Here is a 13,688-nt window from a genome sequence, read left to right on the forward strand (position 1 = left end):
CCATCTCCTGGGAAATTCCTCCCTCCACAGACTCTTACAGGTAATCACAGGGCCATCCCGGCCCCTCTGAACCCATGCCTGGCCCTGAGTTAAGAACCTGCAAACTGGGTTCCTAATCCAAAGGGCTCTTGCAGTGTCCTCTTGTGGAAAGGCCATGTGGACAGTGGGGAGAGCCTGGCTCTGGAGCGGACCAGCTGGTCGCCAGTCCCTGATCAAGGCTTTCCAGCTGTGTGACCTCAGGCAGGAGACTTAACCTTCCTCTAAGTCAGCTTTCCATGTGAAGACGGGATTGATTATGATAGTACCTATCTCACATGGCTCGTGTGTGTGTGTGTGTGTGTGTGCACGCGCATGTGTGCATATGCACACGCGGTGTCACTTCCGTCGTGTTTGACTCTTTGCAACCCCTCTGGACTATAGCCCACCAGGCTCCTGTGTCCCTGGGATTCTCCAGGCAAGGATACTGGAGTGGGTTGCCATGCCCTCCTCCAGGGGATCTTCCTGACCCAGGGATCAAACCTGCGTCTCATACATCTGCATTGGCAGGCGGGTTCTTAACCACCAGCACCACCTCGGAAGCCCCATGTGGTTCTTACAAGGACTAAATAAGTAAGCAATCCTGAGGCATTTAGAGATGGACTGGTCAGTGTAGGTCAGAAGCCAGAATTACTGGGGAAGCTTTTTAAACTACTGGATCTTCTGAGTCAGGGTTTCCGGGACGAGAGCCCAACACTCTGGATTTTTCTTTTTTCTTGCCTTGCTTCATGGCTTGTGGGATCTTAGGTCCCCAACCAGAGATTGAACCTGTGCCCCCGGGAGTGAAAGTGTGGAGTCCTAACCACTGGACCTCCAGGGAGCTCCGCTCTGGATTTTTATCAAGTTCCCTCAACCGGGTTGAACCATGCTCTGAGCATGCTCCACGCTGATCGGCCTTCTCTGGGGCCCTGGGGAAGGGGCAAGGGAGACAGGAGGTGGGCAGTCAAGGAAGAGATGTTTTACCTCCCAGCTCTTGGGCAGCTGACCCACCAGGGGTCAAAAAGCCAAGCTTAAAAAATATCCCAAATGGGGGCCCAGATGCCTCCTGCCTGGAAGACCCTCTTACCAGGTTGATTATGATTCCCCGGGGGTCGGGAACCGCATAGGCTACCGCGAAGGCGACGAGCAGAAGGACAAGGACCTTCTCCATAATGAGTGGGCACAGCTGGTGTAGGTCGCAGCCGGCAGGTCAGGTCAGGTGGCAAAAGACGGAGCCAGAGGGGGTGGTGGGGCTATAAAAGAGGCCTTGTGCACATGTGACCCACCTTCCCAGTCCCACAGGGCCTGCCATGGGCAGAGGCCCAGCTGTGGCCAGCCTGCTGGGGTGGGGTCCTGATAAGCTACTGGGTGCCACCTGGCACCCGTACCTTGTGTGTGTGTGTGTGTGTGTGGTTGGGGGTTGTGTGACATGGTGGCCTGGCTAAGAGAGGGGACTCAGGAGCACCTTTGCCTGTAGGAGGTATTAGCTGGGCAAGTTACCAGTTCTGTTTCAGTCTCCTTACCTGTCAACTGATAAGAGTTGTGAGCATTAACACAAAATTATGTTATGTTATGTTATACACAAAATACCTATAGCCTGGAACAGGGCTTCGCATATGAGCAGTACATGTTAGCTGCAGTACCTGCTCACTGCTGTTATTCACCTCTGGTGCCTTGAGCTCCCTGGCAGGGCTGGGACTTGGGTGAGGCAACAGAGACACCTAGAGTGTGAGCACCTCCTTTAACTTTCCCTCCTAGACCCCTCTCTTGCCTCACCCGAGTCTGGGTCCTGCTTTTGACCCCACCCAAACCCAGGTATGTGGCAGTATCAGGCTCAGGGGAGGAGGGGTCCCAGGCCCCCTTGGGCTTTTCCGGCAGGCCCAGGCGCCTGGGGCTGACCGGCTCTGTGGTCGCTGGCAGGTGGGTACCGCCTTGCTCTGGGCGTCCTGCTCTGGGTGTCCCGCCCTCCCAACCTCCCCCCGGGGGACGCCTGTAGGAGTGATTCTGGGACTCTCAGGAGGTCCTTCTCCAATAACTCTCTCCCGCTTCCTTTCCACTTCACTTAATATCTGCAGCCAGCATCAAAGACTCGCCCCTTTCGATAAAGCTTCCACTCGTCTCCTCACCCTGTCCCCTACCCAAGGCCACGTGTGTGCCTGAGCAGTTGTTAGTCCTGGCTGAGGATGAAAAGGTCCCTTTGGCCTTTGCTGGCCCAGGGTGAAGGCTGGGAAGGGCACAGCTGCCTGAGTGTGCTCAGGTGTGGGATGGAGCGGCTTTCCCTGGAGGGCTGGCCATTGTAGCAGAGCACCCCTTCCCCACCCCAGGAAGTGGAAGACGGCCAACTTGGGGAGGTTCCCAGACTGGGTTGCCTTTATACAGACAGACCTGACTTCAAAACTCACCATAATTAGCTGCACGCACTTGGACGGGTTATTTAAATTTGTAATCTCCATGAACCTGTTTTCTTATCGAGGCAAAGAGGTCAGTGGCTCTTAGGAAGGTCAGGATTGAATAAGACAGTGTATGTGAAACCCCACGGAGGTGCCTGACACATGGGGGGTGTTCAGGCAACATAGTGACCCTTCACCCTTATAGCACTGAGGGTGGCCTAGAGAAGAGCAGCTGAAGAAACCAACCAGGACGTCCTCAAAATGAGAGAAGCCCACCCAATTCCAGACACCTGGAAATGCCATTGATGAAAGAAACAGTCTTCTCTTATTTTTTTTTATGGGGCTCAGTGTTTTCAACCACTTTTCCCCATGAGCTTGTCCTGGCCCTTCTACCACACTGTTCCTTCTCCCAAGTCAAGATGAGGAGGCTGGGGAAGGAACTGGAACCCAAGAGCTCTTTCTATCAAAATGCATCAGTCCTAGTATAGCCAGCAGGTCATGGCCACCTTTCCAGAGGTGAAAGAATGCAGATTTTTCCATTCCAAACAAAGAATATAGCAAAAAGAACTCTGATAATGTTTGTGCTTCCAAAATACAAGCAAGAAGTAGTTAAGGACTTTTTTGTATCCAAACCTCATATGGTCTAACCACCCCTTCCCCAATCTAAAGAGTGTTTTGCTTTGGCTTTTTCCCCCTCAAAAAAGAATTGATTTCTGATTCCCATGTGCGATCATAGGCATTTCTCTCACATACATAATGTTGAATGAGGGACTTCCCTGGTGGTCCAGTGGGTAAGACTCTGCACTCCCAATGCAGGGGGCCCGTGTTCGATCCCTGCTCAGGGAACTAGATCCCACATCCCACAGCTAAAAGATTCCACATGCTGCAACTAAGACCCAGCACAGCCAAATAAATAAAACAGTTTAAAAAAAGAAATCCCCCATAATATTGAATGAGAAAACCCGTGGACTAAAGAACACAGACGGTTTGATTCCATCTACATGAGATGGCTGTCTCACAGGAACCTCAGAAAGCAGGAGAGCCTTCTCTGAAAGGCAGGGGAAGTTCTGCTGATCAGGCTAAACAAAAGGTGTCTGCTAGTCCCGAAGAGCCTGGCCCCAGGCCTTTTCTGAAGGGGGGAACATACAGCCCCCACTCTGGAGAAGCTCCCAGCCCGATGGTGGAGATACAGGTCATGCCTTGTTGAACTTTCAATCTGATGGCGAGGACTGATCACAAAACTGAAGAAATTTAAGAAGAAACACAGGTTAACAGCACAATATGCTTAAGGCAGGGTTCTTTTTAATAGTGAAAAATGGGAAACTGTTGAAATACCCCCAAGAAGGGGGATAATTAAACAATTACATAAAGATTAAAGATCACGTTTTTGAAAAACTAGTAATGTGAGAAAACACTGATGGTGAAATGCTAAGTGAAAATAATTGGATACTAAATGTAAACTGGAGAAGGAAATGGCAACCCACTCCAGTATTCTTGTCTGGAAAATCCCATGAACAGAGGAACCTCACAGGCTATATAGTTCATGGGGTCGCAAAAAGTTGAACACGACTGAGCACAAATGTATATACATTATTATACAACTGTATAAAGCAATATGTCCAGAAGGAGGGGAATACACCAAAATGTCAACAGAGATAATAATAATAATAAACATTTTTGAGCATTTTTATATGTGAGGCCCTGGGTTAAACATTTTCCATATGTTATTTTACCTAACCCATATGTGATAGATACTATTATCATACTCATCTTATAGATGAATAAACTGAGGCTCAGGAAGCTAAACCCTCAGTTAACAAGTTCAAGTTCTGTTCAGTCACTCAGTTGTGTCTCTTTGCGACCCCATGGACTGCAGAATGCCAGGCTTCCTTGTCCATCACCAACTCCTGGAGTTCACTCAAACTCATGTCCATTGAGTTGGTGATGCCATCCAGCCATCTCATCCTCTGTTGTCCCCTTCTCCTCCAGCCTTCAATCTTTCCCAGTATCAGGGTCTTTGCCAATGAGTTAGCTCTTTGCATCATGCAGCTAAAGTATTGGAGTTTCAGCTTCAGCATCACTCCTTCCAATGAATATTCAGGCCTGATATCCTTTAGGATTGACTGGTTTGATTTCCTTACAGTCCAAGGGACTGTCAAGAATCTTTTCCAGTACCACAGTTCAAAAGCATCAATTCTTCACCACTCAGCTTTCTTTGTAGTCAAACTCTCATATCCATACATGACTACTGGAAAAACCATAACATTGACTAGACGGACCTTTGTCGGCAAAGTAATGTCTCTGCTTTCTAATATGCTGTCTAGGTTGGTCATTGCTTTTCTTCCAAGGAGCAAGTGTCTTTTAATTTCATGGCTGCAATTACTATGTGCAGTGATCTTGGAGCCCCAAAAAATAAAGTCTGTCACTGTTTCCATTGTTTCCCCATCTATTTGCATTGAAGTGATGGGTCAGATACCATGATCTTCGTTTTCTGAATGTTGAGTTTTAAGCCTGATGTTTCGCTCTCCTCTTTCACCTGCATCAAAGAGCCTCTTCAGTTCTTCTTTGATTTCTGCCATAAGGGTGGTATCATCTGCATATCTGAGGTTATTGCTATTTCTCCCAGCAATCTTGATTCCAGCTTGTGCTTCATGCAGCCTGGCATTTCACTTGATGTACTCTGCGTATAAGTTAAATAAGCAGGGTGACAATATACAGCCTTGATGTACTCCTTTCCCAATTTGGAACCAGTCTGTTTTTCCACGTCCAGTTCTAACTGTTGCTTCCTGACCTGCATATAGGTTTCTCAGGAGGCAGGTAAGGTGGTCTGGTATTCCCATCTCTTGAAGAATTTCCCACAGTTTGTTGTGATCCACATAGTCAAAGGCTTTGGTGTAGTTAATAAAGCAGAAATAGATGTTTTTCTGGAACTTTCTTGCTTTTTTGACGACCAGTGGATGTTGGCAATTTGGTCTCTGGTTCCTCTGCCTTTTCTAAATTCAGCTTGTACATCTGAAAGTTCACATACTGTTGAAGCCTGGCTTGGAGAATTTTGAGAATTACTTTACTGGCATATGAGATGAGTACAATTGTGTGGTAGTTTGAACATTCTTTGGCATTGCCTTTCTTTGGGATTAGAATGAAATTAGAATTAGAAATTAGAACAATTAGAATGGAATTAGAACAATTAGAATGAAAATTGACCTTTTCCAGTCCTCTGGTCACTGCTGAGTTTTCCAAATTTGCTGGCATATTGAGTGCAGCACTTTCACAGCATCATCTTTCAGGATTTGAAATAGCTCAACTGGAATTCCATCACCTCCAAAGCTGATGGAATTCCATCAGCTTTGTTCTTAGTGATGCTTCCTAAGGCCCACTCGACTTTGCATTCCAGGATGTCTGTCTCTAGGTGAGTGATCACATCATGGTGGTTATCTGGGTCATGAAGAAGTATAGTTCTTCTGTGTATTCTTGTCATCTCTTCTTAATATCTTCTGCTTCTGTTAGGTCCATACCATTTCTGCCCTTTATTGTGCCCATCTTTGCATGAAATGCTCCCTTGGTATCTCTGATTTTCTTGAAGAGATCTCTAGTTCTTTCCCATTCTATTGTTTTCCTCTGTTTCTTTGCATTGATCACTGAGGAAGGCTTTCCTATCTCTCCTTGCTATTCTTTGGAACTTTGCATTCAAACAGGTATATCTTTTGGAGAAGGAAATGGCAACCCACTCCAGCATTCTTGCCTGGAGAATCCCAGGGACAGGGGAGCCTTGTGGGCTGCCGTCTATGGGGTCGCACAGAGTCGGACACACTGAAGTGACTTAGCAGCAGCAGGTATATCTTTCCTTTTCTCCTTTGCCTTTAGCTTCTCTTCTTTTCTCAGCTATTTGTAAGGCCTCCTTAGAGGTTGTCACCATTTTGTCTTTTTGCATTTCTTTTTCATGGGTATGGTCTTGATCACTGCCTCCTGTACAATGTCACGAACTTCTGTTCATAGTTCTTCAGGCACTCTATCAGGTCTAATCCCTTGAATCTATTTGTCATTTCCATTTGAATCTATTTGTATAATTGTAAGGGATTTGATGTAGGTCATACCTGAATGGTCTAGTGGTTTTCCCTACTCTCTTCAATTTAAGTCTGAATTTTGAAATAAGGAGTTCATGATCTGAGCCATAGTCAGCTCCTGGTTTTGTTTTTGCTGACTATATAGAGCGTCTCCATTTTGGCTGCAAAGAATATAATCAATCTGATTTCGAAATTGACCATCTAACTTGAGTCAGCTAACAAGTGCTGACTCAAATTCAGATCTATCTAAAGCTGAAGTGAATGTTTGTGAAATGATTTTGTTTGTCCTTAGCTCCCATTTTGGGGTTATGAGTGATTTTTATTCTTTTATGTAACTTTCTTGAATTTTCCTATGTATGTATATTAATCATGAATTTGCCTATACATTTAGGAAAAATACAGGTATTTTGAAAAAGAGGGGGGGGAAAGGAATAAGCAAGGGTGTGGAGGAGGAGGGATGGACTGGGAATTTGGAGTAACTAGAGGCAAACTATTTCTACAGAATGGATAAACAAGAAGGTCCTACCGTACAGAACAGGAAACTACATTCAACATCCTGGGATAGGGACTTCCCTGCTGGTCCAGTGGCTAAGACTCCATTCTCTGAACGCAGGGGCCTGGGTTGGATCCCCACTCCCGCATACCAAAACAAAGAGTTTGAATGGTGCAACTAAAGATTCTGTGTGCCACACCGAAAAGATCCCACGTGTCTCAACTAAGACCCAGTACAGCCAAATAAGTAAATTAAAAAAAAAAAAAAAAATATATATATATATATACAGACATATATACAGATATATATACAGATATAAACCATAATGGAAAAGACTATAAAAAAGAATGTACATATGTACCTTGAGTGACAGCAGAAATTAACACAACATTGTAAATCAACTATACTTATAAAAGTAAATAAAAAAAGAAATATGCAACAAAAACATACACAAGAAGTGAAAGACATTGTGTTGAACAAAAAGCATATGTTAAAGTCTGAGAAGGCTCGTAAGGACCGTTCTTTGTGTAGTGTGTTCTATTATCACACTATCAGTCTGCATTTCAAATATATATTTACATATATGTAAATACCTCACTGTCCTTGAGAGCAGGGGCCCCGTCCTTTTTAGTATATGGTTCTTGCCTCCAACACAGGGCTCAGTACGCAGAAGGCTCTTAGTAATTGTGCCCTGAATGATATAGGGAGGAGAAACCAGTGACCCGGAAGACTTTGCCGGCCTCCGAGGGATTGGAGGTTCCAGGAGGACATATAGGGAACCAGGGAAGTATGCGCTGGGCTGGGGACTGCGCTCCAGAAGTGGTTTGGCGGCAGGACACCGAGCGAGAGGAAGGTGACAACCACAGCCCCGCCCTTTCGGTCCTTGTCAGCCCGGCTCCGGAGGGTGAAGAGAGTTCCCAGGCGCCGCCTTGTGGAGTGGGTGGGGCGGCCGCTCGGCACGCGCCTCTGCCGCGGGGCCCGAGGCGCTGGCCACGGTGCTGAAGCTGCGCGCGCGGTGGAGGGAGCGGGGCGGAGCCGGGACGAGCGAAGGGGGCGGAGTTCCCTGGGGCTCTCCGCTGGAAGGGGGCGGGGCAGGGCGACGCCCGCAGGCCCGTGACCCCGGCGGGTTTAAAGGGAGGCAGGAGACCCAAGGCAGGCCGGCTCGAGCAGAGCAGACACAGCCCCTGGACAAGCTTCCCCAGGAGAAGCCAAGGGCATTCTCCCTGACCTCAGCCTCCTCCCCACACCCGGCTGAGGGGGTGACCCACTTCTGGGCTTCCATCCATTCGCAAAGCCACTTCCAGCCCCCAAGTCCCCACCCCAGGACCCAGCGCCCTCACGATGGTGAAGTTGCTGCCTGCCCAGGAGGCAGCCAAGATCTACCACACCAACTACGTGCGTAACTCGAGGGCCGTGGGCGTGATGTGGGGCACGCTCACCATCTGCTTCTCTGTGCTGGTCATGGCGCTCTTCATCCAGCCCTACTGGATCGGTGACAGCGTCAACACGCCCCAGGCGGGCTACTTTGGCCTTTTCTCCTACTGCGTGGGCAACGTGCTGTCTTCTGAGCTTATCTGCAAGGGTGGCCCGCTGGACTTCTCCTCTATCCCTTCTAGAGCTTTCAAGACTGCTATGTTCTTTGTGGCCTTGGCCATGTTCCTCATCATTGGCTCCATCATCTGCTTCAGCCTGTTCTTCGTCTGTAACACGGCCACCGTCTACAAGATCTGTGCGTGGATGCAGCTGGCTGCGGGTGAGCAGGGATAGTGGGAGGGCAGGGAGCCCCTCGCCCCGCCCCAAGGCCACAGGAGCAGGTGCAGCATCCCACCTTCCCTGGAGTTGCTGAGTCTCCAACTCAGCTGTTGTCCTGTATAGCCCAGCCATGCTGTGTGCTCTTCAGATGCTTCTGAAGAGTAACAAGTCTCAGGATGGCTGAGATCAAAACAACTTTAAATATCAAATGGTTCAACTCTCTCATCTTATAGATCAGGAACTGAGGTCCAGAGTGGGGAAGTGACTTGCCCAGGAGCAAATCACTCATGGTAGAGTGAAGGTCTTTGTACCCTAATTCTAGGATTCCATCCTTGATACAGCAAGTGTAAGCACTTGAGGCAGTGAATGGAGGTGATATTTTGTGGTGGGGGAGGGAAGTAGGGTCTTTTAGAACTATGTGAGATGGGTGGCTACTTGTGGTGCTCAGACGCAAGGCCTTATCTGCCCCTCTTTTCCTGCTTCTGGCTACAGACAGGCATCTGGGTCCTGGGGGTCAGCTGGTCCTGCTATCCTCTAGAGCCTGGGAAGGGATGCCTACCTAAGACTTTGTCCTGCAGCCCTCGGTCCCTCCTCAATCCAAGCACCACACACAGACTGTCCATGTGAGGGAGATGTCCAGGAGCCTTGTTGGGGACTGCAGACTAGAGTGAAATCATCTTGACATCATTGATTAGAATGAGAAGCAGCGTTATCCTTAGCAGGGGGAATGGAACAGGGAACTGAATCCCAGACAACCAAACCATAAACTCAGGACAGTCAGAGCTGGAGGGGGCTCTAGAGAGCTAGAGCGTCCTCCCCCCAACTATAAATGAGGGATCTGGGGCTGAGAGAAGACAAGACTTAGCCAAGACTGTAATAGATCACCTGGAAACCAAGGAAATAGAATTATGGCAGTGAGTCCCAAGAACTAGATGAGGAGCCTCATCATGACCCAGTGAGGTGGGTTTTCCTCCCATCTGATAGATGAGGCTCCTAGCGGGTAACTTGTATTTTAGCACACAGGTCGTGAGAGACAGAACCTTCAAACTCTGAATCTTGTACTCAGGCTACTGACCTGGTTCCACAGCTGCCTTCCCAATCCCCCTGCCACCTCCCTTTCTCTGTAGTCTCTCTAAACGGTGAGGGAGAGGCTGGGGCACAGATGAGGCAAGTCTTGATGGGCTTGAGTGGGCAGTGGGGAGAGAGAAGGGAGGATTTAGCAGTTTTGTGACAAAGAGGAGCAGAATGGACCCTGGCATGCTTGCCAGCTGGTCCTCCAGAACAATGGGATGCTGGAAACACCACCCTCCCTCCCTCATTCTCTGCACTGTCCCATTCCCCCAACCTCCTGCAACAGGTGCCATTTGCTGAACTGGCAGTGCTGGGAGAGCCTGGGTGGGAGAGGGATCACCAGGCCATTTGAGTCAGATCCTTTTCTGGGTCATGGAGCTGAAGACACTGATAGCAGAGGTGGCCGGGTGCCATCCCATGAAACATTTATGTTGGGGGAGAACAAAGATGGTGCTGTGTTCCATTCTTTGGTGCTGGGGAAAGGAGGGTGGCGGCAAAGGGAGAGATGAGGAGGAGGTGTGTCCCACAGCCAGTCATTGACAGCTTCCTCCATCAGAGGAGCCCTAAACCAGTTAGCTTAATTTGGACAAGATTAAGGACCAGAGAAGGGCACAGGAGAAGGGAAAGAGGACTGATGAGTGGGGCAGTGAGGAGCTGTCGCTTAAAGTTAAATGAGCTTCTGGATGCCAGGTGCAGGCCGAGGGTGATCCCAGCTCCTAAAAACATAAGTAGAGCACGTTACACATCTCTCTGAGTTCTGGTAACTTCATCTGTTGAAGACGGCAGAAATACAGGGCTCTTGCAGGAATGGGATGTTATAATGCATCTTGCACAAGGCCTGACATGTGGTAGGTGCTCGGTAAACGTGAAAAACCCAAAACAGCTTTTTCAGTCAGGGATGGATGGGATGATGCCACAGTAACAATTCCCAAATCTTCGTGGGTTAGGACAAAGGTTTATTTCTTGATCACGGTACCCACTTGTTGAGGATCAGTGAAGGGTTTTGCTCTCACTGTTCTCTTCCAGAGCCCAGTCTGATGGAGCATCAGCTGTCATCTGGCTGTGATCATTGCAAAGAGAAAGAGAGCTCTGGAAAGTCTCCAACAGCAGTTGAATGCTCTGGCCTGGAAAAGCACACAGCATCTCTGCTCACTTATTGGCTGAAGGAATCTTTATGACCCAGCCTAACTTCAAGGGGGACTTCCTAGGTTGCTCAGTAGTTAAGAATCTGCTTACCAATGCAGGAGATGCAGGAGACACGAGTGTGATTCCTGGGTCAGGAATATCCTCTGGAGCAGGAAAAATGGCAACCTGCACCAGTATTCTTGCCTGGAAAATTCCTTGGACGGAGGAGCCTGGTAGGCTATACTCCATGGGGTCACCAAGAGTTGGATTGAGCAACTGAGAATGCACGCATGCATGCACACGACTTCAAGGGAGGGAGGCAAGGAAGTATAATCCTGTTATGTACCTTGAATATTCGTGAACAGCTCTGATGACAGAGACATCCATTGAGGGTGCTTCCATCTGACTTTAGTGCCAATAATAGTAGCAACAACTAACATTAACTGGCCATTTAGCATATACCAGACACTGCTGCTGCTGCTGCTGCTGCTAAGTCGCTTCAGTCATGTCCGACTCTGTGCAACCCCATAGACGGCAGCCCACCAGGCTCCCCCGTCCCTGGGATTCTCCAAGAACACTGGAGTGGGTTGCCATTTCCTTCTCCAATGCGTGAAAGTGAAACGTGAAAATGAAGTCACTCGGTCATGACCAGACACTGCAGTAAACACTTAATCACATTTAATCTTCATAACCCTGCTCTGAGTCAGGTATTATTATTCTTATTTTTCCAGCAAGAGACTGGAAGTCAGAAATGGTAAGTAAACTTGCTTGAGCATACCACGCTGGCCTCTGCTTAGAGCCCTGAGACACTGCAGTGGGGTGGATCTCCCTACTAGGTGGGTGGGTGGGGCGCTCATACAGAACTGTGGCGCCCATAGAAACAACCTGTTTCCAAGCCAGAGACCCTGGGCTCTTTTCTGAAACCGCTATAGGGAGGTGCTATAGGAGAAGAGGGCCACACCAGGTACCAGAGGACTCATCACACACCAAGTGGGGGAGGCCACAGGTTTTACCAAAGGATTCAGGGAGGGTAGCCCCTAGGGTAACCACCCTAAGTATCTTCCTGTTTGTCACTGAGTCTGAAATGTCACTGCTAAATACATTCAGCTCTTTGGAGAGATGTTTGTCTGGGAGTCTGGGGCAATCAACTTTGAAGCCAAGAAAGTCGGGAGTTGTGGGTGCAGGTCTTGGCTTTGCCATAGCTGAAGGACTAGGTAACTCACTTGGTTTCTCTGGGACCTCAGTTTTCTAGTCTGTAAAATGGGATATTAACACATGGCCTACTTCACAGAACTGTTGTAAGGATTGACAGAAAAATGGTATATGAAGTATTTTGTGATCTGTAAAAGAAGTCTGTATTAATAAATCAGGTCCTCCTAGAAAAAAAACAAAGGAGGCATTCATCTAGGTGGGAAGGTGGGATTTGGTACATTGATCTTTATACTTTGTTATGCTTTTGTTTGATCTGCTGACCTTCCTTGCAAGAACAAGTTGAGCCCCAAGCGGTGACTTTGGGTCCTGTGAGGTGCTTCTCCATGGGGCTCCTGGGTAGGGCACAGCTTTGGGGCTAAAGAGCCTCGGGTCCTGTGAAAGGAGGGCCAGGGTTGGGACTGCGGCACAGATAAGGGGAGGTGCCCCGTGTCTGCCTGATGATGGTCCCGGAGGTTGCCCCAGTCACCTCCCAGGAATACGTACCTTCCTGGGTGGCTAAGGTGGGGTGGAAGTTTGGTGGGGAAAATGGAGGGAAGGTGGGGAAGAAGAAACGTTTGGCTGTCAATACTGAATCAATGAAAGCAGTGTGGCATACGAGCTGCCACTCGGGAAATGCCAACTGTGTGTCAGGCGCTCTTCTGAGCACTTCTCCAGTATTAGCTGATTTGAGCCTCACTGCAATCCAGACAGGCAGATACTATTATCCTCATTTCACAGATGAAAAAACCGAGGCACAAAAGCTTATGTACCTAGCTCGAAGTCACACAGCCAGTTAGCAAAGAGCTGGGCTTGAGATCCAGGCAGTTTACCCTAGTGTTCCCCAGCTTTTCCTGTTGAGAGAGTCACCCAGAAGAGTGCTTTTAAAGAAGGGATTCCTGAGCCCAACCCTGACCTAGGAATCAACATTTTAAACACATTCAGGGAGGTGTGGACAACTGCCCTGTGCTGTAGTGGGTAAAGGTGTGGAGATCCTATTTGCTTAAATGGAAGGTTCATGAAGGAAGCAGCCAGAGATGGGGCTGGAAAACTTCCTGTACTCAACCTAAAATATCTGAGTTGTAGGAGACATAATTATTTGATGTGGTGTAAAAGGAAAAAAAGCTTCTAATCAAGTTATAGCCTAAAGTTTTGTTATTACACTTATTCCAGAGATGCTGAGGTCTGAACAAAAGTACATCTTAGGAGTGATGAGTTCTCTGGGCTGGAATTGGATTTTGGGAGGACTTTGAAGCCGGTGCCTCATCAAGTTCAAAGTGAGGGGCACAGCTGAGGGCCTGGCAGGGCTACCTGGTGCCCTGGCAGAACCTCCCGGGCTGAGAAGTCCTGCTCTGAGCCTTCACCCCTGACCAGTGGCTCCCAGGGCACATGGCTTTAGCTCTTGGAGCCTCAGTTTTCTCCTCCTTGTTCTGCAAGAAGAGTGGCAGCAGCTTGCTTCTTGTGCCTCTCAAGGCTGTTAACACAGGAAGGGAGGTGGCACGGGGACAGCAGTGAACAGTGGGAGGGAGCAGACCGAGCTTCCCCAGCCTGACGCCATCTGCACCTCCCCTGCCCCTTCAGCCACAGGCC

General features: G+C 48.5%; 2 protein-coding genes across 3 annotated transcripts in view; one reads left to right on the forward strand and one right to left on the reverse strand.

Annotated features, from left to right (window-relative positions):
• Window positions 1-1,268, reverse strand: part of CLPS (colipase, pancreatic) — a 2,588-nt gene extending 1,320 nt beyond the window's left edge. The window contains exon 1 of one of the 2 annotated variants that reach the window (XM_010848647.1): window positions 1,103-1,268. In XM_010848647.1, the coding sequence (XP_010846949.1) occupies window positions 1,103-1,186 (84 nt within the window). In that variant the 5' untranslated portion in view covers window positions 1,187-1,268. The remainder of the gene's footprint in view (window positions 1-1,102) is intronic. The other variant, XM_010848646.1, reaches the window with a different exon arrangement.
• A 7,035-nt stretch (window positions 1,269-8,303) lies between these two features.
• LHFPL5 (lipoma HMGIC fusion partner-like 5) overlaps window positions 8,304-13,688 on the forward strand; it is a 9,999-nt gene continuing 4,614 nt past the window's right edge. Inside the window, exons 1-2 of the mRNA XM_010848732.1 lie at window positions 8,304-8,715; window positions 13,680-13,686. Coding sequence (XP_010847034.1) covers window positions 8,304-8,715; window positions 13,680-13,686 — 419 coding nt within the window. The remainder of the gene's footprint in view (window positions 8,716-13,679; window positions 13,687-13,688) is intronic.

This window comes from Bison bison, unplaced genomic scaffold (genome assembly GCF_000754665.1).
Source record: "Bison bison bison isolate TAMUID 2011002044 unplaced genomic scaffold, Bison_UMD1.0 scf7180017864270, whole genome shotgun sequence".
In the NCBI taxonomy this organism is placed as follows: Eukaryota; Metazoa; Chordata; class Mammalia; order Artiodactyla; family Bovidae; genus Bison; species Bison bison.